General features: G+C 36.1%; 1 protein-coding gene and 1 long non-coding RNA gene across 8 annotated transcripts in view; one reads left to right on the top strand and one right to left on the bottom strand.

The window, feature by feature from the left end:
* The window catches only part of LOC105498909 (contactin associated protein like 3), a 242,009-nt gene extending 216,680 nt beyond the window's left edge, over positions 1–25,329 (top strand). For all 7 annotated transcript variants that reach the window (XM_071077491.1, XM_071077492.1, XM_071077490.1 and 4 more), the window contains 6 exons: positions 10,636–10,860; positions 12,432–12,565; positions 13,470–13,557; positions 16,254–16,484; positions 16,719–16,790; positions 21,162–25,329. In XM_071077491.1, coding sequence (XP_070933592.1) covers positions 10,636–10,860; positions 12,432–12,565; positions 13,470–13,557; positions 16,254–16,484; positions 16,719–16,790; positions 21,162–21,283 — 872 coding nt within the window. In that variant the 3' untranslated portion in view covers positions 21,284–25,329. The remainder of the gene's footprint in view (positions 1–10,635; positions 10,861–12,431; positions 12,566–13,469; positions 13,558–16,253; positions 16,485–16,718; positions 16,791–21,161) is intronic.
* On the bottom strand, positions 1,197–16,246 carry LOC112422992 (uncharacterized). The gene is made up of 4 exons (XR_003013432.2): positions 16,126–16,246; positions 14,838–14,879; positions 2,905–2,932; positions 1,197–1,263 (listed from the first exon to the last, which is right to left on the bottom strand). It is a non-coding gene; the product is annotated as an uncharacterized lncRNA (long non-coding RNA).
* Positions 25,330–27,764: the final 2,435 nt, after the last annotated feature.

Raw genomic sequence — 27,764 nt, 5'->3', positions numbered from 1 at the left:
CTCAGGTACAGTCATATTTTGAAAAGAAGAACAGGGCTGGGCGTGGTGGCTCACGCCTGTAATCCCAGCACTTCGGGAGGCCGAGGCAGGCAGATCACGAGGTCAGGAATTCAAGACCAGCCTGGCCAACATGGTAAAGCCCCGTCCCTACTAAAAATACAAATATTAGCCGGGCATCCCAGCCACTCGGGAAGCTGAGGCAGGAGAATTGCTTGAACCCAGGAGGCAGAGGTTGCAGTGAGCCGAGATTGCACCACTGCACTCCATCCTGGGCGACAGAGTGAGACTCCATGTTGGAAAAAAAAAGAAAAGAAAAGAAAAAAGGGACTGATTTTAGTATTAAGTACCCTGCACTGACTTATTTAATATATTTATAATACTTTTATGAAACCTATTAGAATATTCAGTTATAAGAGGTAAAATATAATTGTGTTTTTAAGTGTCTCTGGGCTGTTACACATTATTTTTAGCAGCAAAACAGGCTTTAATCACTATAAAAATTGTGTGACTTTCAAAAGGATTTTGAGAATTCATTATCTAGAAGTCATTTAAATTTTCAAAAGGTCTTGCATATGTCTTTTGTTAGTCCTGAAGATCTCTGTGCTAACAAATCGCATAGCTCTGGTGCAAATACAGAGCGCTTTTTATATCTGAAAGCCAACATCAGGAGTAACCACTCCTTCACGAGCACAAGTGCTGATTTCTAAAGCATTCCCAATCCACGTTTGCTAAGTGAAATTTGAATGTTATTTTATAACCCAAAATTATCTTAAGCATAGACATTGTAAGTAAATGGAAAATGGTCCTCCAGTGGCTGGGGCATTTGTTATAGTTAGATTACTTGATCTAATAAGAATGATCTGGATTTTCAGTAAATTCTTTATATGTTATGGAAATGGAAAGAGTGGAGTAGTATTCCAAGACAATGATCATCTCCCAACATCATCTTTTTATTTACAGGTATATTTGGGGTGTGTGTGTATGTGTGTATGTATGTGTATACTACAAACATTTTTGGAATTAACTTGATATAAAATTAAAATGTCAACCTTTCATAAAGTGTTTTAAGAGCAGCTGAAAGCCCTTCAACTTTTCTCTCTCAGAATACTGTAGACACCACTTTGGATTAGCCTTTATATCCAAACAGTAAATTTGAGAAACATCTTTGGCATAAAAGAACATTTCTAAATTCTCATCTTGACGGAGGGTTGAGCTTCAAATCACCTTTTCTCCAGCTACTGCAGGAGCTCTGTTTCATGCTTCCTACATAGCAAATCGATTTTTAAAGATGAGGTAAAATTCAAATAAAAAACATGGTACTCTGGCATTTCCAGGCTGGCCACGTAAGGAGCTCTGTAAACCCTCTCTCATACGAAACAGGCATAACTGGTAAAAGTTATTATTTTAAAAAACAACTATTGAAAGTCTCTAGAAAATGTCCTAAGGAAATACATCAAATGAAGAAACATTTATCAATCAGTAATAACAGTGAGAGTGTGAGGCATTTAAGCCAAGCCCCTCTCCCTGCACCTCCCCATCCCTAGCTCAGTGTGACGGAAGCTCCACTCTGTATGGATGTAGCCAAGAAGCCAAAGGTTTCCTCTCTACCCAGGTCCTACTCCAGAGACACTGCACTACCCCAAGATTGGGCGCCACCATTTCTTATCATCCCCAGTTTTGTGGGACAGCAGCTCTGTCCACGCAGAAACAGCTGAGGAGTCTAAGGCTTCCTTCCTAAACCAACTCCTCCTTCCAGGACATACGGTCTTCAGGTGTGGCAGCTGGAAAACACTGTGTCCCAATTGCCCTCACTCCAGCTTGCTTGTAAGGAACTGTTTCTACACCAGGAGAGGCAAGGCAGGAAGTTAGCTTTCCCACCCTGCGCCCTACTTGTAAGCAACGGTTTTACTACAAAGGAGCAGGCCACTCTCACTCCCTACAGCTTCAGAGCAGTGAGGCAGGTTTAACCAAGAGGTAGAGGGAGGCCATGAAAACACACAGCTTGGTAGCCCTCCCCAAGTGAACTGCTTTCTATTTGGAACAGACCATGGATAAGTTTAAGCATAGTCGTATGAAGATATTGGTAGTAAGCAATTAAGAGAATGTTGATAACTCGAAGAGAGTAATGAGTTAAACCAGGGAAGTTTAACAGAGAAAAGAAAAAAAGAATCGGCAAACTTGAAGCAAGATCAATAGAGATTATGTATCCTGAAGAATACAGAGAAATAATAATGAAAAAAAAAACAGAGCATCATAGAAATATCAGACGTAACTAAGCACACCAACATAGACGTAATTGAAAATACCAGGAGAAAGACAAAGGAACAGAAAAATTATTTGAAAAATAATGGTTGAAAACATCCCCAAATTAATAAAAATCATGAATCTAAGATACAGAAGCTCAGTGAAATACAGATGACACAAAGAAGTTTATATCCAGACACATCTTATTAAAAACTTTGAAAGCCAAAGTCAAGAAGGAAATTTTAAAAGCAGTAGGAGAAAAATCATATATACAAGGAAATGCCAGGATCAACAGCTAACTTCTAATCTGAAAGAATGTAGGCCACAGGACAGTGAGATAACATATTCAAAGAGATAAAACCATTGTCATCAAGAAACTTATACCCAGCAAAACCATTTTTCATGTTCAGTAGCACAGGATGACTATAGTTAACAATAACATATTGTATATTTCAAAATAACTAGAGGAGTGGAACTGGAATGTTCCTAACAAAAAGAAATAAATGTTTAAGGTGATGGATATCTCAGTTACCCTGATTTGATCATTACACATTGTTTGCTTGTATCAAAATATTACCTCTACCCCATAAATACGTACAACTATTAGGTATTCATACAAACTAAAAATTTAAAAAGATAGTAAAATATATTCCTACTTACAACAAGTAGAGAGTTCACTGCTATCAGCCTGCATTAGAGGAAATAACAAAGAACATTCCTTCAGGCTGAAGGAACCAGACAATAATATGAATCTACACACAAAAAACAAATAGCACTAATAAAGGTAAGTGTACCGGTAATTATAAGATAAAGTGTAATGTCATATTTCTTACCATTTTCAGTGCTTAACTTTTAAAAAGCAATGTATAAAACTATAATAGAGAATATACAAATATATAATGTATATATTTTCATTGTCGGGACTATAGAAATATATTACAAAAAACAGCACAGAGGAGACAGATGGGAGCAAGACTGTACTGAAATAAGGAATGACACCAAATGGTAACATGAGTCAGAGGAACAAAGAAAGAGAACCAGAAATGGTAAATAAGAGCGTTTATAGACAGTCTATAAATACTTACTTGCTCTTTTTTTCTTTTCTCAGATTTTTTTAAAAGAGAATAAATTATGTAAAATAATAATGGGTTTGGTATGCATAAAAATAGTTCCAAAAGAGAATAAATAGAGCTATGTAGAAATAACTTTTCTAAATCTCACTTGTATTAAGTTAGTGTAAACCCGAAGCAGATTATTGATAAGATATGTATAATGCAAGCTTAGAGCAATCACTAAAGAAAATAAAACATTGTCGTGAAGTATATTAAAAGGCTTATATACCAAAACCTAGTAGGATTTATCCCACAATTTCAGGAGTGGTTCAACAAATGAAAATCAGTCAATGTATTACACAAGATTAATAGAACGAAGGGAAAAAAAACATGATTATCTTAATTGTTGCTGAAAAAAAATTTAACAAACTCCAGTAACCTTTCATGATTGAAAAAAAAAAATCAATAAACTAGGAATAGAAGGGAACTTTCTCAATATGATAAAGGCCGTATATCAAAAACCTACAACTAACATCATACTCAGTGGTGAAAGCCTCGTCCCTAAAATAAGAAACACGACAAGTATGTCCAGTGTTACCACCTCTATTTGTTATAGTACTGGAAGTTTCAGCTAAAGTCATTAAGCAAGAAGAAGAAATAAAAGGCATCCAAATTTGAATAGAAGGGCTATCTGTCTCTCTCTCTCAGATTACATTATCTTATATGTAGAAAACTCTTCAGAAAATAAAAACTGTTAAGAAAAAATAAATAAATTCAGCAAAGTTGCGGAATACAAAATTAACACCAAAAATTTGGTTGTATTTCTCTACACTAGCAATGAAAAATCTGAAAATGAGACTAAGGAAACAATTCATTTGCAATATCATCAAAAAGAGTAAAAAACTTAGAAATAAACTTAACCAAGAAAGTGAAAGACTTGGACACTGAAAACTGTAAAACGTTGTTGAAAGAGATGAAAGAAAGACATAGATAGAAAGACATTCCATATTCATGAATTGGAAGACTTAATATTATTAAAATGACAATACAACCCAAAGCAATATGCAGATTTAATCTAATTCTTATCAAAATCCCCAGAGCACTTTTTGTACAAATGGAAAAGCCCATCCCAATATTTATATAAAATTTGAAAAAGCCCAGAATAGGCAAAACAATTTTACAAAAGAACAAAGTTGGAGAATTCACCCTTCTTGACTTCAAAACTCACTATAAACTGCATTATTCAAAACAATGTGGCACTGAATGAGGATAAACCTGTAAGTCAATGGAATGGAACCGAGAGGCCAGAAATAAACCTTCATACATACAGTCAATTGATGTTTAACATAGTCTTTGTCAGGATCACTCAATTGGAAAATAACAGTCTATTCAACATAAACATAGGAAAAGTGGGTATTCACATGCAAAGATTAGACCCTTACCAAAATTAACTCAAAATGAATCAAAGTTTTAAATCTAAAAGCTAAAACTAAAACAATTTTTAGGAGAAGATATATAGGCAGATCTTCATGATCTTGGATTTGGTAGTGGTTTTTTAAAGATCACACCAAAAGCACAGGCAACAACAACAACAAAAATAGATTATTTGGACTTTATCAAAATTAACAACTTCTGTGTATCAAAGAGCACTATCAAGAGAGTAAAAAGACAACCCACAGAATGTGATAAAATATTTGCAAATTATATCTGATCTAGAATATGTTAATAACTTCCACAACTTAACAACAAAGAGAAAAATAGTCTAATTGGACAAAGGATTTGATGAGACATTTCTCCAAAAAGATATACAGAGAGTCAATAATCACATGGAAGGATGATACTCAACGTCTTTAGTTATTAAGGAAATGCAAACCAAAAGTATAATGAGCTGTCTCTTCAAACCTACTAGATTGACTATAAAAAAACAACAACAACAGAAAATAACAAGTTTGGGCAAGAACATAGAGAAATTGGAACTCCCTTTTGTTACTGATGGGAATGTAAATGCCACAGCCACTGTCGAAATTGATTTAGAGTTAACTCAAAATAGTTAAACAGAACTACCTTTGAACCCAGCAATTCCACTTGTACATATATAACCAAAACAATTAAAAACAACTCAAGCAGATACTTGTATACAAATGTTCATAGTAGCACTAATCACAATAGTGGAAATAATACAAGTGTCCATCAACACATGAATTGATTTAAAAAAATGTAGTGTATGCATATACTGGTACAACACATGAATTGATTTTAAAAAAATGTAGTGTATGCATATACTGGTATATGTTCAGCCATTAAAAGGAATGAGATTCCGATACATGATACAGCATTGATGAACCTAGAAGACATTATGCTAAGTGAAATAAGCCAGACACAAGAGGGCAGATATTATATGACTCCGTGTTTACTAGATATCAGTAGACAAATTTGTAGAGACAAAGTAGATTCAAGGATACCAGCAGCTGAGATGAGGGAGCAATGGAGAGTTATTGCTTAATGAATACAGAGTTTATCTTTGGGGTGATGAAAAATTTTGGAAATCAAAAGAGGTGATAATTGCACAACATTGTGAATTTAATTAATGCTACTAGATTTCACATTTTAAATGGTTAAGTGGCAAATTATATATTACATATATTTTACCCCAAAGTATAGTGAAATCAAGAAAGAAATTAAAATGTTACACTCCAAACTATGCACCAATACAAAATAATAAGTCAAGAATGAAAGTGAAAAGAAAACAATGAAACATATAGAAAAAGAAAGTGGCAGATGTAAATCCAACTGTATCAGTAATATTAAACGTCATCGACTGAGTAATCCAATCAAAAGACAGATACTGTCAGAATGGATAACAAAAGAAATCTAACTAAGGCTGTTTGAGGAGATACAGTTTAGATTGAAACGGGTAATTTAGTTGAAAGTAAAAGAAGGGAAAACATGTACAATGCAAAGAGTAACCCTAGAGAGCTAAAGGGACTATAGTTAATATCACAAAAAATAAACTCTAAAACAAAAGGTGCTACTAGAAATAGAGAAACTTTTATAATGATAAAAAGTTAATTCCCTCAAAAAGATATAATGACTACAAATTTATAAGTAGTTAATAATATAGCCCCAAATTACATAAAGAATACCTGACAGAACTGAAAAGAGAAACAGACAAACCAGGAATAAGCTGGAGGATTCAATACTTCACTTTCAATAAAGGATAGAATAATTACTCAGAAGATTACCAAGAAAATAGAGTTGAAAAAGCTAACGCAATCATTCTAGCACACATCTGTAGAACGCGCCACTTAACAATAGCAGAATGTATATTCTTCTCAAGTGTTCATGGAACATATTCTAGGTTAGACAACATGCTACCTGTAAATCAAACCTCAACACATTTAAAAGGATTGAAATCATATGAAGGGTCTTTTATAAACACAATGGGATGAAATTAATAATAGAAGGAAATTGTAGAACATCACAATATGTGGAAATTATACACTCCAAAATCAAAAGGGAAATTAGAAAAGGCTTTGAGATAAATGAAAGCAAAAATACAACATTTCTAAAACATATAGTAACACAGCTAAAGCAGGGTTTAGAGGGAATTTTAAAGCTGTAAACATCAATATTTAAAAAGAAAAATGGTTCCCCAAAAAAAACCTGACCTGCCACTGTAAGACACTGAAAAAAGAAGAGCAAACTAAATCTAATGTAAGGAGGAAGCAGGAAATAATAAGTAAAACAAGAGAAATTTCTCAAATGGATAATATAAAAGTGACAGAAAAAATTAACCAAACCAAAAGTCAGTCCTTTAAAATTGTTAACAAAATTGGCAAACCTTTAGTACAACTGACCAAGAATAAAAGAGATGATTCAGATTACTAGAAAGACATATGAAAGAGTGATATTACTACCAACCTTACAGAAATAACATGGATTGCAAGGGAATATAAACAACTATGTTGAAAAAAAATTACATAACTTAGATAAAATGGACAAATTTCTAGGATGACACTAACTACAAAATTAATGCAAACTACTACTTCTCTTTCAAGAAGGAGGAGAAAATATAAATAGGCCTGTAACAATAAAAGGTGTCTTAATAATATTAAAATACCACACAAAGTAAAGCCCAGGTCCAGATGATTTCAACAATTGATGCTATCAACTATCAGAATATATCGACTATTTAAAAATCTATCAAGTATTTAAATAAAAAGTATTAATTCTTCAAAACTCTTCCAAAACATAAAAGAGAAAGGAGCATTTTTCAACTTATTCTGTAAGGTCAGTATTTCCCTAATACCAAAGCCAGACATAGATATATCAGTATATATATTTTAAAAAATCTATAGACCAATATCATTTAAGCAGATAGATGTGAAAACCCTGAACAGAATATTACCAAAGCAAATCCAGTCACATATAAAAATGACTATACATCAAGACAAAGTGGAAATTATCCCAGAAATGGAAAGTTGTTTTAACAGCTGAAAATCAATTAATATAATACACTATATCTAAGAATAAAGGACAGAAACACGTGATAATCTCTACTGATACAGAAAAGTCATCTGATAAAATCCAACATCCTTTCATGAATTGTTTAATTTCAAGAAAGTAATTATGGAAGATAACTTCCTCAATCTAACAAATGGCATTTTTGAAAAACTCATAGCTAAAATTATTATATTTGATTATAAAGACTGAATGTTTTTTTCCTAAGATCAAGGACAAGACAAGAATGTATGCTCTCACTACTTCTATTCAGCATTGTACTAGAGGTTCAGGCCAGGCTGATTAGGCAAGAAAATGAAAAAATAAAAAAGAAAGAAAAAAAGATCCAAATTAGAAAGGAAATAAAACTATCTCTATTTGAGATGGTGCGATTTTTTTATATAAAAAAATCTCAAAGAATCTACTTAAAACTATTAAAACTAAAACCAAGTTCAGCAAAATTGCAGAATACAAGAACAATATACAAAATAAATTGTATTTCTATACATTAGCTATGAATCATCTGAAAATAAAATAAGAATTTTATTTACAGTAGCATCAAAAAGAATAACATACATAGCAATACATTTAACAAAAGAAATGGAAAACACACTGAAAACTATAAAGCATGGAAAGAAATTAAGGATAAATAAATGGAGAGATATTTCATGTCATGGGTTGAATAATTAAGATGAATAAAATATCAGTGTTCTCTACATTAACATACAGATTCAGTACAGTTTCAATCAGTATCCCAGCTGGCTTCTTTCCTAAAATTGACAAGCTGATTTCATAAGAAAATTTAAGTGATGCAGAATAGCCAAAACAATCTTTAAAAACAAGAATTTTGATAGATTCACACTTCCCAATTTCCAAACTTACTGCAAAGCAGTACATAACTGGCCTAAGACTAAACAGATAGCTCAGTGGGATAAAATTGAAATTCCAGATAGATACCTCACCATTTATGGTCAATGGATTTTACAAGAGTGCCAGGACAACCCAATGGGAAGAAATAGTCTCTGAGACAACTGAATATACATGCACATGCAAATGAATGAAATTAGACTTCTATCTCACACATACATAAAAATGTGCCAAGTAGACCTCGATGTAAGAACTAAAACTATAAAACTCTTAAAACATGGGAGAACAAAAGAGTAGATAACCCACAGAATGGAAGAAATTATTGCAAATCACGTACCTTAAAAGGGTCTAGTATTCAAATTATTTTAACAGCTTTTACAACTGAATAAGAAGCCGGGCGCGGTGGCTCACATCTGTAATCCCAGCACTTTGGGAGGCCGAGGTGGGCAGATCATGAGGTCAGGAGATGGAGACTATTCTGGCTAACACAGTGAAAACGCCATCTCTACTAAAAAAACAAATTAGCCAGGCGTGGTGGCAGGCGCCTGTAGTCCCAGCTAGTTGGGAGGCTGAGGCAGGAGAATGGCGTGAACCCAGGAGGCAGAGCTTGCAGTGAGCTGAGATTGCGCCACTGCACTCCCACCTGGGCGACAGAGCAAGACTCCGTCTCAAAAAAACAAACAAACAAACTGAATAAAAAGAAATTTAACCCAATTAAATAATAGGTAAAGCTTATAAATAGATATTTCTTCAGCAAATATGTGTGAATGGCCAATAAAATCATGGAAAAATAGTTGGCAACATTAGCCAGTAGAGAAACACAATCAAAGTCACAATAAAATACCTCTTCACACAGACAAGTGTAGCTGTAATTTAAAAGAAAGATAATAACAAATGTTGGTGAGGATGTGGAGATATTAAAACCCTCCTAATTGCTGTTTGGAATGTAAAATGGTATAGCTATTTTGGAAAAAATATGGCAGTTCCTCAAAATTTTAAAGTTGGTGTTATCATAAGATTACACAATTTTACTCCTAGGTATATATACCTAAGAAAAATAAAAACGTGTCCATAGAAAAACTTACATGTGAATTTTCACGGAAGCATTATTTATAATAGTCAAAAAGTAGAAACAACCCAAATGTCTATCAACTGTTAAATAGATCCACAAAATGTGGCACATCCATTATTATTTACATCCAATGAAATATTATTCACCAATAAAAAGGAATAAAATTCTGATATATGCTACAAGATGGACGAACCTTGAAAATATCATGCTAAGTGAGAGGCCAGATTAAAAAGACCACACATTATATGATTCCACTGATATGAAACCTCCCGAATAGGAACCTCTGCAGAGACAGAAAGTAAATTAGTAGTTGCATAGGCTGGGATGTTGGAGAGAAACAGAGAATGACTGCTAGTGGATATGGAGGGTTTTGTACGAGGGAATAAGAAGGTCGGGAGGAGTGAAAATACTCTGAAATTGATCGTGGCAATGTTTGCACATGCCTGTGAATATACTAAAAGACATAGAATTTTACACTGTAATTGGGTGTATTACATGGCATATGGATTATATCTGAATAAAGATGTTTAAAAATGAATGATTTGGGAAAATATTGGAACCCAAAGATGAGATAAGTTACCTTTAAATTATATATTTATTCTGGAGAATAAATCATATGTAAATATGAGATGAGGATGATTTGGAGAATTAAATAAAATCTCTATTAAATATTAGTCAATTCTGGGTTATGAGTATATTGGAGTTTGCTACTTTTTCTTCAAACTGCAGTTTTTAAAAAAATGTTTAAAGTGAAAAATAAAAAATAAAACAGGAAAGCATTTCACTATTATTTTATCTCCCAGGATATTTAAGGTTTGGTCTCATTCTCTAAACGTACTTAACACAAGACTGTTGGACTTACATTTTGTTAACATAACAAAAATGTATTTATCATTTCAGAGATTTCCGCATATTTTCAGACTGGCTCCTCAATGACATATCATTTTCAAGAACATTACACTTTAAGTGAAAACTCCAGCTCCCTCGTTTCTTCGTTACACAGAGATGTAACATTGACCAGAGAAATGATCACGCTGAGCTTCCGAACCACACAAACTCCGAGCTTATTGCTGTATGTGAGCTCTTTCTATGAGGAATACCTTTCAGTTATCCTCGCCAACAATGGTGAATATCTTTTGTGTAAAGAAAAAGAGAACCCTGAATTAGAAAAATAGGACTGTAATGGCGTGGGTCTTTTCAGCATTCAAACTACAAATGATGAAAGAAAACTGCATGCCTTCCAATGTCTTTGGTTTTTCAGTGCCTTCCTTAATGGTTATTATAAAAGCTAGCATTTCAAGATTAAATTAAGATGCTTTTCTCACATTACATGTTTGATAATTTTATGGAGTTGATATGCCATTATATTCTTATTTTTGATAGGATGCCTTTAATAGTACATGATGACTCAAATTGGTTTTGCAGTTCATTTTGAAATAAGCTATCTAGATACATGACATACATTCCCTCCTCATTCTAAGCAAAATAGAGGAGCATTTATGTGGATGTTATAGTACAGCTATATAAAAGCCAATTCCTTTAAGCAACAGATAAGTACAGCTGTTCTCTATCTCATCAGTGACTGAAAAACTAGTTATATCACTTTTATAGAAGAAAAGTATAGTGGCAGCCTCTCAAACAGTGGTAATTGAGGCATTCCAAGGCTTTCACAGTTGAACAAGAAGACCAAGCTTTAAGTTTGTTAGATACACAGCACAAAAATTTAATGTCTAGAAAAAAATCTACAAAATCTCTGATTAGGCCGGACGCGGTGGCTCACGCCTGTAATCCCAGCACTTTGGGAGGCCAAGGCGGGCGGATCACGAGGTCAGGAGATCGAGACCATCCTGGCTAACACTGTGAAACCCTGTCTCTACTAAAAATACAAAAAATTAGCCAGGCGTGGTGACGAGCGCCTGTAGTCCCAGCTACTTGGGACGCTGAGGCAGGAGAATGGCGTGAACCAGGGAGGTGAAGCTTGCAGTGAGCTGAGATCGCACCTCTGCACTCCAGCCTAGGTGACAGAGAGAGACTCCACCTCAAGTGTGTGTGTGTATATATATATATATCTGATTGACAGGATCTTAGTATAAGCTGCAAGAGAATTATAGATAATGAGGGTACATCTGTGTAGGAGAGGGGTATGTATATTAGATGATGTAGATATTTTGGAAACCTTGTCTCCTGACAGAACCTTTTCTCTTCCTCATTTTTGGATTATGGCAGGAGACTTAAAATAATTCTGGCTATAAAAAATCTTTATCCACATATCAGTAATACATTAAAATGAGTCTTATTAGAAGTTATAATTACAGGAACTGAATGTTGATACAATGTTGCATGGAGTTTCATCATTTCATAAAATAAATATCAAAGTCATAATGAATTTAGATCTGAGTTCTGAGCTCATATGCATAATTTAAACCTTTTCATTTAAAAATGAAGAGAGGACTGCTTGTTAACAACACATTTAGTCTTGACTTTTAAAATAGCATCATTGGACCCAGAGTTTGGCACTGGAATAGCACTTAAGTAATTACTGTTCCAGGAAAGATGACTATTGGGTGCATCTAAATTGATGCTAAATAGATTCAAAAGTGCTGTAAGTAAATAATAATAAAAGTGCTCTAGAATCTGTATCAAGAGTTTTATAAAATACCACTTTAATTTTAAATGCCATTTATTTTTCTTTTTAGGAAGTTTGCAGATTAGGTACAAGCTAGATAGACATCAAAATCCTGATGCATTTGCCTTTGATTTTAAAAACATGGCTGATGGGCAACTTCACCAAGTGAAAATTAACAGAGAAGACGCAGTGGTCGTGGTAGAGGTAATCCCAAAAATTCAAAAGTCAGACTGACTAATATTATTATTTTGAGAACAAATAATCTAATGCAAAAATTTGATAATAGATATTAATAAAAGAGCAACCCATTCAGTGCTGCTCTTCCGTAAGTCAAGAAAAAGAAGCCAAATATGGCCAGGATCTGGGGGAGAGGAGGTGGTGGTCTATTCTGTATTGCTTCGTTTTGTTTGTTTAGCAATATAATTCTGTCAAAGGTATTATTAATATTTTACTATTTAAAATATCAAAATATCTTTATTTGTTTTACTTTACTCAGTAGGGGAATGTTCTCTAGTTTATTATAGTGACTACTGGTGGAATCTATTCATTGATACTGCAGTGGGAACTTGCCTTATTCTGATTATAAAAGAACAAATACTTTAGCAACTTAAAAACACGGTTTAAAAGCACACAACATAGTCATTAAAATGGGAATAAGTAAGAAAATAGACCTGAGTCACAACAGACGAAGTAAATTACACATTGTCATCGGCATTGGAAGGAAAATATACTTTTAATCTGCACAGAGGACAACAATGCTTGGTTTTATGTTTGAAATTTTCTCCACAGAATGAGTACGTATTTAAGTTTAAAACAGCTGCTTCCATCTTTTTCATGGACTCTGCCCATTATAGATCCTTCCATTATGAAGAAGAGTAAAGCCAGCAAGTGGGTAGATCATAGATACAGTGGTAGCTGATGGCATCATAGGAATTGCTATAAAATAGCTTCCCCTTCTAAATGATTATTTGAAGGTGGCTCCTTGAACTTTTGTAGTGATACTTAAAAGTGATTTATTTTCATCTTTCCTTTCCTCATCTTCCTTTGCTTCCTTATCATTAAAATTGTACTTTCTGTTGATGTTTGTTTCTCATGGGACATCTAATAGGTTAACCAGAGTGCAAAGAAACAAGTCATCTTGTCCTCAGGGACAGAATTCAACGCCGTCAAATCTCTCATATTGGGAAAGGTTTTAGGTAAGTAGAAGAAAGGGCTTTTTTCCAAAAAACGCAAGTGTCATGTCACAAACCCTGGCAGCATTCATCATGCTGAAAGAAGCTCCTTGTCTTACTTGAATAATAATTTCACAGTGAGTGACAATCAAGGTGCAAACTGTACTCTTGCCTGAGTGTACATATAATCATGAGTAAGTGCTGCCTGTGAGATGTGCAAGGGCGTTCCTGGAAAAATACCTCCACACTTAACCTCTCGCTTGGCAATCATGCATAATGAATCACGGTATTTTTCTAACCCTTCTTGAAAAGTGAAATATTATCAAAGCTGACACTAAGTTCACAGATTATGTATGTATTAATCAACATCAACTCCAGAGACTGTCATTCAATGCTAAAACTACATTTGAGTGGAAAAAAAGAGAAAAAAACTGTTTATCTTATTACAGCAGATGAATACAGTTTTAATTCTGTCTCAAGCCCTGCTTTACCTGTTGTTTCCATCCTTTATGACTCTAGTATCTGACGGGAATGGGGAGGCATATTCATAAATATCTATTACGCAAGGTAGAAAGTTACAGTAATTGTCTATCATACTGTCTTTTATAACCTGTTGTAAAAGCACAGTTAGCTTTACATTTAATAAAGGAACTGAGGAAAATAATCTTTTAAAGAAAAATACCCATCTTATGTAAATCAATTAAGAAAATGAACTACACTTTAATATTAAGAGGATCAAAAAGTAGAATAATATTTATTATATACATCTTTGTTTCCTTCCAAAAAAAGGAGAACATGAAATTGAAGGTGTTAATGTTTTCATTCAAGGATGGTATATTCAAAGGCATGTAACTTATGGTATAAAAATCTACATTCAAATTCAGCAATGAAGTATATAGTAAGAAGCAACTGATCTCAGAAAATTATAAATATTCATTTTGCCTGTCCTTGGAGGTAGAGATAATCATCAAAGATTAATAAAACACTTTATACTTTGAACAACTATATTTTAGGATTGGTTCTGCTATAAATTTTTTGCCACTCTCACATCATTTAGTAATTATACCAAAACTACACTTTTATATTTAAATTTGGAATTATATAGGAAGTGCTTTCTTTAACTTACAGTAAAATAGACCAACAAGTTGGCTAATAGAGAAGCCACTAATTTTACAAAGAAAGTTACTCAAAACACTCTGTTCTAAGTTATCAATATATGGATACTTCAACAGAGTGGCTGGGGTGGGGTGTCTGAGTGAAAAATTACAAAATAAGAGAGAGTAATTCTTGCCAAACTGACTTACCAGGATTCTTGGTGAAGCCAGGCCAGGGTAGTCAGATATCACCTGTCGGGTGAGGAGAGGGATGAGAAAGGTGGTGATTAGACATTGAGGGTGATCCGATATTGACGGTGGGAGATTTGGGTTAAAATCAGATTGGCAGGAGTCTAGGTAAGCTGGCCGATGAAAGACCAAAGGTCAGGCTGGTTGAGCCGAGAGCTTAGAGTAGCCTGACCAACATCTGGTCATGGGGAGGGTCTTTGTCAATCCTGTCAAAGTTCTTTCTTGGAAAAAAATAAATTATGTAAAGATCCTTGAACTGGAAACAGAAAAATACAAGTGTAAGAGAAATTGTCATTCTGGTCAGGATCTAACTGTACTAGAGTAAAACCAAAGAAAGAAAGGTAAAAAGGTAAAAGTGAGAGAAGAAAGAAAGAAGAATTTCCCAAGCCTCCCATTCAGGGAAGATCTGTTGTGGGGACCCCGCGGTGGGGTGGGAGGGTTGGGAGAAAGAACCCGTGCAATCGATCATCTCACTATTGGGAGTGGGGGAAAGTTGGAAAAAGAGGAACTTGTTTTCATGTAACCGTGTAAAGGAATAATTCTGATTGTGAGGGCTAGGGAAGTTGAGCTCTGAAATTCACAAAAGGGAAAGCAGGAAATAAGAAGGAAACTGATTAAACCAGCAAAATAAAAGGAAAAAAGATGAAACAATCATGCGAAGTAAATAGTGTAAGATAAAAAAGAATAAAATCAGATATAGTGGTTATTACTCTAAAGACAAATGGACTAAATTCTGTCAAACATTTAAAAATAACAGTTAAATGCTCTTACAATATTGAACATGAAGGGGCCTGCCAAAAACCAGCAGGCAACAGCTGATAAATTTAAGAAATGCAGCACTACTTTCAGATAAGATTGAATTTAAGATTGGAATATAATCGAATCTTAAATGAGATAAAGAGGGATATTATCTGATGACAAAAGATAGTTTATTTAGATAATATGAAAGTCATCATACAAAATAGCAACTATAATATGATATAATAAGCAAAACCAGAAAGGATTTGCAGAGCTCTGCCCTCCAAGAGTCGTTTTTCTGTAATCTCGGGATTATTGGCTGAGTCCCATTAAAATTTTATTTTAGTGCTATATTTTAAAAATTAAATGGCAGAGGATTTCTTAAATGTATGCCATGTAACTGCTTTCCTATGAAGCTCTGGTACTTGCAGCCAGCCAGCCATCTTGAACAAATCTGTTATCATAACCCTGACAATGGAAATAGTTGCCAAAAGTAAAGATTCAGGGTGACCTCTCCTGGAGTGAAGGAACAAGGGGTTTGGAGGGACTTTCGAGGGTCGCTGTCTTGCAAATGCGGGGTGCCCCTGCGCCCCATCTCCGCCGCTGCGCCCTAACTCTGTGTCCCCCTTCTGTCCTCAGAGGCCGCCGGCGCGGACCCGGACACACGGCGGGCAGCGGCGAGCGGCTTCACTGGCTGCCTCTCAGCGGTGCGCTTTGGCCGCGCTGCTCCCCTGAAGGCGGCGCTGCGCCCCGGCGGCCCCTCCCGGGTCACCGTGCGCGGCCACGTGGCCCCAGTGACCCGCTGCGCGGCGGGGGCGGCGTCCGGCTCCCCGGCTCGGGAACTGGCTCCCCGACTCGCGGGGGGCGCAGGTGTGTGGCCTTCCACCCCAGCGCACCCGAAACTGCGCTTCTCTCAAATGTTTGTGAATTTCTCAAAAGCCTTCTTTTCTCTGTCTCTGTCATCCTCCCTTTTTTCCTTTTTTAAAATATATTTTTGTGATGTTCTTATTTTAATTCACTTTTAATTGACAAAAGTTGATATGTGTGAATTGTGGCGTGATTAAATCAAGCTAATAAATACCTTTCTCCCTGTCCCCGTTGTAGGTCGTTCTGGACCAGCGGATGAGGGAGAGCCCTTGGTTAATGCAGACAGAACAGACTCTGCGGTCATCGGAGGTAACAAGGCCCTGAATGACCTGTCGTTTGTCATTATCGCTTTAGATAATGATGCATTACTTAGCACAATGGGAAATATATGTAAGAATCAACGCTCAATGGTGAGGTCACAGGGGTGCTATGTATTGCTTTGTGCTTTTCTGTTTTTTGTTTTTTTCTATTTGAGACAGGAGTCTCCCGCTGTCACCCAGGCTGGAGTGCAGTGGCGAGATCGCCATTCCCTGCAACCTCCGCCTCCCGGGTTCAAGCGATTCTCCTGCCTCAGCCTCCCGAGTAGTTAGGATGACAGGTGTGCGCCACTGTGCCTGGCGAATTTGTTGTGTTTTTGGTAGAGACAGGGTTTCTCCATATTGGCCGTGCTGGTCTCGAACTCCTGGCCTCAAGTGATCTGCCCATCTCAGCATCCCAAAGTGCTGAGAGCAAAAGCATGGCCACCGTGCCCCGCCTTCGTTGATTTTCTGAGGCAGTATCTGCTGATTTCAGCTTCCCTGGGGATGCTCAGTGTGTAAGAATTCTGCTGAAACAATTTTTTTTGAAGAACAGTTACAAAACTAATAATGAATTTGAAAATAGCTGTATTCCCTAGGACATATGGGATATTTGTCAAGGTAATGGCAACTGCTGGACGGACCTGAAGTAATTGTGTTCAAAGCAATGGAAACCTCAGCTAATTATCAGAGCACACACTTCATGGTACTTTCCTTTAATGACAAATGGCATGATTTAGATACTCCCATAACAATGTTTCACTTATTTAAGAAGTTTTAAATGCACACATTATTTAAAATGCATTATTATTTTAAAGTGTACAATTCCCTGTCATTAAGGACATTTACAGCAGTAGCCATTGTATGTTTCACTTTTAATCATACTTTGGAAAGAACTAATCTAATAGGCTAAGAATGTTTTGTGGTTTTTTTTTTTTGTTTTTTTTTTTTTTTGAGATGGAGTCTTGCTCTGTAGCCCAGGCTGGAGTGCAGTGGCCGGATCTCAGCTCACTGCAAGCTCCGCCTCCCGGGTTCACGCCATTCTCCGGCCTCAGCCTCCCGAGTAGCTGGGACTACAGGCGCTGCCACCTCGCCCGGCTATTTTTTGTATTTTTTAGTAGAGACGGGGTTTCACCGTGTTAGCCAGGATGGTCTCGATCTCCTGACCTCGTGATCCGCCCATCTCGGCCTCCCAAAGTGCTGGGATTACAGGCTTGAGCCACCGCGCCAGGCCGTTTTGTGGTTATTTTTAACTGAAGAAAAGTAAAATTAAGCACAGTTTAAAAGTATGTTTAGGCAATGAAAACTTTTTTTCTAAAATATAATTTATTTAGAACTGGTGCAAAAAATAAGCATTCACCTTTCCTTGTTAATTAACGAGTGAATTATTGAAAGTTTTTTTTTTTTTTTTTGAGATGGAGTCTTGCTTTGTTGCCCAGGCTGGAGTGCAGTGGCGTGATCTTGGCTCACTGTAAGCTCCACCTCCCGGGTTCACGCCATTCTCCTGACTCAGCCTCCCGAGTAGCTAGGACTACAGGTGCCCGCCACCACGTCCGGCTAATTTTTTGTATTTTTAGTAGAGACGGGGTTTCACCGTGTTAGCCAGGATGGTCTCTATCTCCTGACCTCGTGATCTGCCTGCCTCAGCCTCCTAAAGTGCTGGGATTACAGGTGTGAGCCACCACGCCCGGCCGAATTATTGCAATGTTGATTGTATTCTTACTCTGCAGAATCTCTGTAACACATACAAAAGTAAGCTAGGTGTGTTTGTTTCCTCCAAAATGACAGAAAACAGTTTCGACACAATAAAGTTCTGACTAAATTTGAGTTGGGGATATTTACATTTCCATCACTATCTCAATTCTTTTTCTCTTAGAAATCAGTAAGGTGTAAATTAAAAATACATGACCTGGTGAACAAAAACTGTTTTTAAAGTTTCCAGTGGGAATGTGGTCAATAATGCATATCTAAAAGGTATACTTGCGTGTTCAATTTTAAATACAATCCAATCCTAAATCAATCCTGCCTTTTTTAGGAGATTTTTTTCATTGCAATGCAAATGCAATTTCAACATGCCGAACATTTTCAGACTAGGTTTCCAAGGCCTACAGACATTTACACAATGTCAGGGATAGTGCCCAGCTTTTGGTGATAAGGAAATGGGCAAGTTGATAATAGAACCAGCTCTTATCTTTGGAATTGTATTATATTGCTTGTGGTCAAGTATCACTGGCAAGATTGACTGAGTAAATGTAGAGAAACATCTTAGCAGTGTTCCCTTCCCCTGATAAATTCTTACTTGGTTTCTGAAGGAGGGGATGAAAAGGAGTCTGGAAGGCTTCCCCTGGGCTTTCCCAAAGGCAGTTTGCATTTTCTAATATGGACTGGCTGAAGGTATAAATTAATATTTTTGTGAAGTACTTTAAATGTACTATGTAGGCAGTAAAAGCATGGGGGAGGAAATATAATTTCTCCTCATCACTCATAAGTTTGTAGTTGGGACAGACCTCTGATTAACAAGAGAAAAACAAGCAAGTTTACTAAGGCATGCAGCCCACAGCATGTGGGAGAAATCTCAGTGAAAATCAAAGCGCGGTGGCTTAGAACTCTGGCTCATCTTCAACAATACATTCGTGGAGAAATGACAGGACAATGGAAAGCAATTTTAGGCTTCCAAAGGCGAGAAACCATGGGAAGATAAATATATGGGAAGAAACTAATGGAGTAAGGGTGTCTGTACATGCTTCTGCTGACATCCCTGAGCTGGTAAGAATGGTCTCCGGTAAAAGAGAATTTACATCCTGTCTTTAGGTGAAAGGAGGGGCGGATCTAGAGAGCTCTTCCTCCATTGGCTGCTTCTTAATTGCCTTTACCTCAAAATATTTGTCAAAAAGGCATATTTAGGGGTGACATATTCTGATTACCTTCAGAAGCTTGTCTTTATATGTATTTATTTCTTTTAGCATAGATTTTACTTTCATTTGTCACTAATATGATTGCTTCAGTAAACAGCATTCTGTGGCATGGCTTCACGCTTTAGCACTCTGGCTCTGAATTAAAGCCTGAAACAATTTGTAAAGATACTGATATCCAGGCCTTCCATTCATTTATTCTGATTTACTGACTTAGTGTGCAGCTAGAGTCGAGAATCATGGGCACTGCTAATGGATTCAATATTTTAAAACATTTCGGCCGGGCGCGGTGGCTCAAGCCTGTAATCCCAGCACTTTGGGAGGCCGAGGTGGGCGGATCACAAGGTCAGGAGATCGAGACCACAGTGAAACCCCGTCTCTACTAAAAATACAAAAAATTAGCCGGGCGCGGTGGCGGGCGCCTGTAGTCCCAGCTACTCAGGAGGCTGAGGCAGGAGAATGGCGGGAACCCGGGAGGCGGAGCTTGCAGTGAGCCGAGTTCGCGCCACTGCACTCCAGCCTGGGCAACAGCGTGAGACTCCGTCTCAAAAAAAAAAAAAAAAAAAAAAAAAAAAAATTTCACCCACCTGTTTCAAATAAACCACATTCCAGGTAAAAAAATAATAATAAATCTGCCTCCATTATTTTTGGTAATAGGGATTGATTACCTATATGCTACACTACTGCGTTTCAAAAGTATAGCATCATAAAAGTATTTGAAAACAATTTTATTAAAATGTACCCATTTCACTGTACTAACAATAACATTTAATGATCTATGATGATGCTAAACACGCTATACTTTTTAAATGATTTAAAATTTCCCACTTGTTAACTGAAGGATGCACGTGATCTTAGAGACATGTATGTCTTCTTTTAAATCTGAAAGCATTATCTGAAACCCAATCATCATATACCTATAGGGGAAAAGCCTAACACAGCCACATCCAAAAGTCACAGTAGCTCAGAAGTATGCTAAATGTCATAAAATTACTTGGCGTTAGCATTTCTGAGTTTTGATGTTTTCAGTTTATAATATAATAGATGGTTGGTTTATTTTAACCAAACTTAAAAAGCAATGATGTCTTCAAAGCCTCTGATTGGAGCAAAAATCACCATTTATATTCTGACATTGAGGCCAGGCACGGTAACTCACACTTGTAATCCCAACAATTTGGGAGGCCAAGGTGAGAGGATCACTTTAGCCCAGGAGTTCGAGACCAGCCCGGGCAACATAGCATCTCAACATAGCATCTCTACAACACCCCATCTCTACAAAGAATAATTGTTTAAAAAAAAAAAAAAGTAGCTGAACGTGGTGAAGCGGCCTATAGTCTCAGCTACTTGGGAGGGTCGAGGCTACAGTTAGCTATGCCGCTGCACTCCAGTGTGGGTGACACAGTGAGACCCTCTCTCTAAAAAGAAAAAAGAAAAAGAAAAAAATTGTGATGTTTTTTCTTTTCCCTCCCTAGGCGTGATAGCAGTTGTGATATTTATTTTGCTTTGCGTCACTGCCATAGCCATACGCATCTATCAACAGAGAAGGTTACGCAAAGCAAATGAGTCAAAAGTCTCAAAAAAAGAAGAGTGCTAAGACAGCTCTAAACAGTGAGCACTATGTGCAAAACACAGTCCATGGAAGCCAGAAAGAGTGAGTCTTCTGATTGGCAGCTGTGGCTGTCTCTGTCACGGCGACTGTGGACTTGCCTGCTGTTGCCATCAGGGTGCACACAGTGGGTGCAGTGCTATCACCTGGCTGAAGACCTGTGGCCTCCGAGCCTCTGGAGGCCCCTTTCTCCCTCCGTGAAACACAGTCCTCCGTCAATTTCCGGACGGTGAATTAGGCGTGGCCATTCATCACTGTTCAGTAGCTTCCCCAGTCAAAGACTCTCTTCCAAAACTGCAGTTTGATCTGTGTTAATAATCGTGGGGTTTTAGGTGAGAAAATGATTATAAAGCTGTGACCCTACTTTATTTTTTAAAAATGACAGAACTTTTGTTCAGATGTAAAAGACAAAATTGCACTTTGTTAATGTAAAATGCATTTGTAAAATGCTTTTTGTTACTTGAAAACATATCTGGGATCCCTTTTTTTGGTCCTCTGCTGATGTTTATAAAACAGGAAATGCTTCTTAGTTTACCTTCACTGGCTTTTCCATAGTCCTGGAATCCAGAGCCAAGTGGCCTACCCAAAATTTACAGCCTTTTTCTTCCCCCATATGATGGTTAATACAACACAGTAGAAGCCTGGAAATACTACCATTATTTTTGGTGTATTGCTTTTTCTAATTGACTGTTTTTAATCATTTTGATAAATTTTAATGTTGAAATTAATATTGAATGTTAGCTATGAAATTTTAGTATTGAATTTTGTAATGGAACAGAAAATTGGTAGGTAACAAGATGCAAGAGGATGTCAATACAAGATTGTCTGCCTATTTTTCTTTGTAATTTGTAATTACAGTTTTTGTAAATTGTGATTATGTTTTTAACTAAATTTACAACCAGATATAAACACTACTTCTTACACAGTTATCCTTTATTTGTGTCATTAATACCTGAATGAAACATCATCCTAAACTTATTTCCCCAAAATATTGAGAAGTCATAGCTGTTTTTCTCTATCATTCCTCTTTTTCTAAAAGTTGTTACTGATACGCCTTTAATTTCCTGTGACTCTATTATGTTTTACAGAACATCTTTTCAATTTATTAAAAAAAAAATAACTGAAGATCACTAATTCCTTTTCTAAATTTTGAACTGCTCTAGGTATAAATATCATTGTGTATTATCATCTCATCTAATCGCTTTTGGAATGTAAACTGAAAGCTGTTCACTCCAAGAAAAGTTAGCATTTATATGATGCTTATTAAATCTGCCATTCTGATCACAGGTTTATGACCATGGGGCCAAATTTCCATAGATTACCCAAAGTTGAATATATGCTATTAACTGGAACATGTCTCATTAAGGTTTACATACACACTAAGACAGCAAAGGATTGGAATTAATGTTATGGAGACAGTTCCAAGGACTAATATTGAAGCAGTGGTTATTTGATAATGCATGGAACCACCATTTGGATTCAATAAACCAATTATATAAAAGCAATGATGCTACGGTCTTCATATTCCACATACCACCTGCCTACCAGGGACTAATGAGATGGTGTATTTCTTCCACATCAGGGCAAGTTGAAAATACACTGATTCAGCATTACTATAACATAAATGAATTTCCATCTTCTCATTTTTGTTGTTTTTGAAAGAATGAATACACTCTCTGTCTTAAATCCGCTCTTAACAAATCATCTCTTCTCAGAATACTACATCTGTATTGAAAGTACAGACAGCCCATTGCTCACTGCACTTTTTGCAAGACAGCAAAACGGATGCATCAAATTATATTGATACATCATCACCATCAATCTTTTGTACCGATTTTCAGACTTAATCTTATTTCAAAGTAAACTCATTTTTAAATAAAATAAAAAATATTTTAGGGAATGCTCTATAAAATTAAAATTACAAAATTATATGCTTTTTAAATTTATGCAAAAATGTGCAGACAAATGTATTCTGTATTGGTTTATGCATTACTTTACCCTTCTTGTATATTTTGAGATTATTAAGATTTGTTGACCTTTTTTGATTTGATATTTATCATCTGTTAAACTTTTTATTTTAAATTATTAAACGCAAAGTGCAAGAAAAAGAGATAAATATTTACTGATTGCTAGATGTAAAAATATCTCTAAATGTATATATTTAAACTTCTGCCAGAGAGCAACCATCTAACAGTCAACTTACTAAAATCTAAAGTACTTTTTATTGTTGCAGAGAACTTAGTCTTTAAATGTTATTTAGATATGTAGATGCTAGTTGCAAGTAACACCTTTTTGTAATATAAAAGTAAAAGCGTAATAATTTCCCAAATATTGTCTTCAAATTAAAAAAGAAAATAACATATAATTTCCATTCTTCATTTGAGAAAGCTGAAGATTCTGATGCTTAAAAACTTCAAAATTCTAATATTAAAAATAGAGTAGTTAATGTGACATTGAAGGCTTATCTCTATAAAAGAGTGACACTGGTGAGTGGTATTATCTCAATATTTTTGTCCAAATTCACCTTAGGAAATCACTGTAAATCTTGATTGTTTCCTAAGAGTAATTATTACGGCATAAACTTAACATACTTTGATAGTAGTTAGTACTGGTACATGATATATTCTACCCCGTGTCTCTATTACTGTGAAAGATCATAGTAAATTTAACATATTTTCATCCAGACTGTGTATGATCTTTCATTGTAATAGAGACATGGAGTGGAATAAGTCCTGTATTAACATACAAGATTTTTTATTTTTTTATTTATTTATTTTTTATTTTTTTATTTTTTTTGAGACGGAGTCTCGCTCTGTTGCCCAGGCTGGAGTGCAGTGGCCAGATCTCAGCTCACTGCAAGCTCCGCCTCCTGGGTTTAGGCCATTCTCCTGCCCCAGCCTCCCGAGTAGCTGGGACTACAGGCGCCCGCCACCTCGCCCAGCTAGTTTATTTATTTTTTTTTTTTTTTTAGTAGAGACAGGGTTTCACCATGTTAGCCAGGGTGGTCTCGATCTCCTGAACTCGTGATCCGCCCATCTCGGCCTCCCAAAGTGCTGGGATTACAGGCTTGAGCCACCGCGCCCAGCCTACATACAAGATTTTTTTTAACCTGCTCCCTCAGTTTTATAGATGAGACAAAGATAAGGTTGTAAGAGTTAATTTCTTCAAGTAGACAGTACTAGTAAGTTGTCATGCTTGGACTAAACTCCTGACACTTCTCTCTCTTAACTTCAATCCATAGAGAAGCCCACCTTCCTGCCTTCCCAGTATTATTTAGCAGAGGAGAAAATCATACTAGGCTATTTGATATTCTGTTTGCCTAGACTGACCAATAATTCTGGATCTTTGTACACATCGTCTCTGAAAGAATATTTGATGGGAAATCTATTTTTTTTTTAATTTTTTTGTACATACTAGGTGTATATATTTATGGAGTACATGAAATGTTTTGATACAGGCATGCACTGTGAAATAAACACATCATGGAGAATGGGGAATATCCATCCCCTCAACATTTATCCTTTGTGATACAAACACTCTAATTACACTCTTTAAGTTATTTTAAAATATGCAATTAAGTTTGTATTGACTATAGTCACCCTATTCTGCTATCATATAGTAAGTCTTACTCATTCTTTCTATTTGTTTTTTTTTAAACCCATTAACCTATCCCCACCTCTGCCCCACCATTATCCCAGCTGTCTACCACTTTTTTCAGCCTCTACTAACCATCCTTCTACTCTGTGTATCCATGAGTTCCATTGTTTTGATTTTTAGATCCCATAAATAAATGAGAACATGCAATGTTGGTCTTTCTATGCCTGGCCTCGTTCACTTAAATAATGATTTCCAGTTCCATCCATGTTGCAAGTGACAGGATCTCATTCTCTTTTATGGCTGAATAGTACTCCATTTTGTATGTGAACCACATTTTCTTTATCCATTCATCTGTTGATGAACACTTAGGGTGCTTCCAAATCTTAGCTGTTATAAAAAGTATTGCAACAAATAAAAGAGTGCAGATGGAAAACTGATTTTCATGGCTTTTTTTCTTTAATAAAACATTAATTTCTTCATATGCAACTGGAAGGCAAATAAATGCTCTATTCTTGAATCCATACGTGAGGTTATAATAAATGGATTATTAAAATATACTTGAGGTTGGGGAAGAATGATATGGACACATTTTAAATCAAAACGTGATGAATTGGTTGTTTAACCTTCTACCTCATTGGCCAATCTGGGGCAAGATGAAAGTATTTGTAAACACTGTTTTGGCAATTAAGTGTAAAGAGAGAACCAATTTTTTAATTAAAAAATCGAATTCCACGAATTATAGAGCTTTTCTATTGGTAAAGACATTAAATATCATAGAGTCCAACGCTTTACTTCTCCTTCACATCACTCCTAATGGATGTAGCTCAGGCTAAGCGCATTGCTGATGCGTTGTCAGAACAGCCACTTAGGGTTTCAGTTGGTATACTTGAGTGCAAATGTGAATAATGTTTAAGAAGGTTACCTAAAGTTGCCATTACTAGGAGTAGTAGCAGAATTTATTATGGATTAATCCTATCGTTGGGAAAATGTACTGAAGAACTACTTCCTGTGGTATTTTTTTTTAACAAACTGATAACATAGTTTATTGCCTATAGGTTGAGGATTATGAACTAAAATTATATCTGTGCATTTTATTGTGCCATTATATACTTTAAAATGTGAGGTTCACATTGTTGCGTTTGCTCTGTGAATAAAAATGTCTAAACTCATAAGATGAACTTTTAGATTTTGCGATATGAAAATTTCTAACTTAGCTAGTTTGTGATGGTACCTAAACATTTAAGAAAGCCCTTAAAATAGAAGCTCTGTGGCTGCACAAGCACTTTGTATGACTCATACCACATTTTAACTCCTTAAGCAAGCCAGTGAGGTAAATCATATCATTATCCCTATTCTTGCAGATTTCACAAAGGCCTTCACTGCTTTGATAAAATGTTACACAGATAATTACTGACAAAAATGGGTTAGAATGCAGGTCCTGACATTTCTAGTTCCTGACCAATTCTACAGGTTGCCCTGCTCCCATAATATGCTCCAGTCTACAATGTTCATCTTAGTCTGCAGTGAGTAAACAAAATTGATAGCTGAATTTTCTTCTTGTTCCAAATCTTTAGGATATGATTTATATACATTATTTACATACATATGTATGTGTATGTGTGTTTATACTTACATATATTTTTTTTTCTTATTTTACTTCTGGATAAGATGGAGTAATAGGGAGCATATTTACCCTCTAACCCTCCTGCATGTAACAACCTCAAACCAGACAAAATATATGAAACAATGGTTTTCAGTACACTGGACATCAGGCACGGAATGTAATCCCTGAAGGATGGGAAACAAATAAGATGTGTGCTGTGAGTATCCCAGCTTACAACCTGAGAGAATTTGAGACAGCAGTGCGACAATGGAGATAGCTTAAGGAAGCCTAGCAGGTGTCTGAGTGGAGTAGCTGTTGCTGAGAGTTCAGGTACACGAAGGTGGCTAGAGATTGCAGGAGAAAGTACCAGCGAGGAAGGAGCTGCACTTGGAGAAAATTTTGCAAAGCTGGAGGGGGTCGCCCTTCAGTGTGTAACAAAGTGCATGAAACCACCTGAAGCAAGGGAAAGAAATGCTCAAAAGAATTACAGCAGCATTTATCAACCTTTAAAAAATTATTATTGACCTCCTTAAGGAATCTTTTTAAACATCTTCTTTTCTAGTCACCGCTATATTATTATTATTATTTTTTTTTTTTTTTGAGGTGGAGTCTTGCTCTGTCACCCAGGCTGGAGTGCAGTGGTGCAATCTCGGCTCACTGGTCTAGGTTTTTCTATTGCTGGGTCATTTTAGATTAATTGATGTTTATCCTTATTATAGGTCCTATTTTTCTGCCTCTTCACACAATAGAGTATTGGTGATCTGTGGGACAACTTCAGTTGACTAATCTGTGTGTAATTGGAGTTCTCAAAGGAGAAAAGAGAGTGGATGGATAGAAAAAATATTTTTAAAAATTAATAGGTGAGCATTTTCCATATTTGATGCAAACTATAAACCCACAGACCCAGGAAGCTCAACAACCCCAAGTGGGGGTACTATTAAGAAAACCACATCACAACACATCATAAGCAAATGGATGAAAACTCAGAGTGGTAAAGAGAAAAAGACAAGTCTTCCACAGAGAACAGAAACAAGGATGATACCAGACTTCTTTTTGGAAGCAATGCAAGGGAAAGGGCAGTGGAGCAACGTCTTTCATGCTTCCAGTGAAACACCTTCCAACCAAAAGCAGAAAACTGTCTCTCCTAGGTTTCTATACCCAGCAAAACCGTCTTTCAAGAAAGGATGAAATAAAGATATTTTTCAGACATACAAAAGTTAAAAGTAATTTATTACCAGCAAACCTGGACTATGAGAACAGTGTAAAAGC

Source organism: Macaca nemestrina, chromosome 14, assembly GCF_043159975.1.
Source record: "Macaca nemestrina isolate mMacNem1 chromosome 14, mMacNem.hap1, whole genome shotgun sequence".
NCBI lineage: Eukaryota > Metazoa > Chordata > Mammalia > Primates > Cercopithecidae > Macaca > Macaca nemestrina.
Note: the sequence above shows the minus strand (reverse complement) of the source record. Positions and strands in the feature narration are given on the sequence as shown.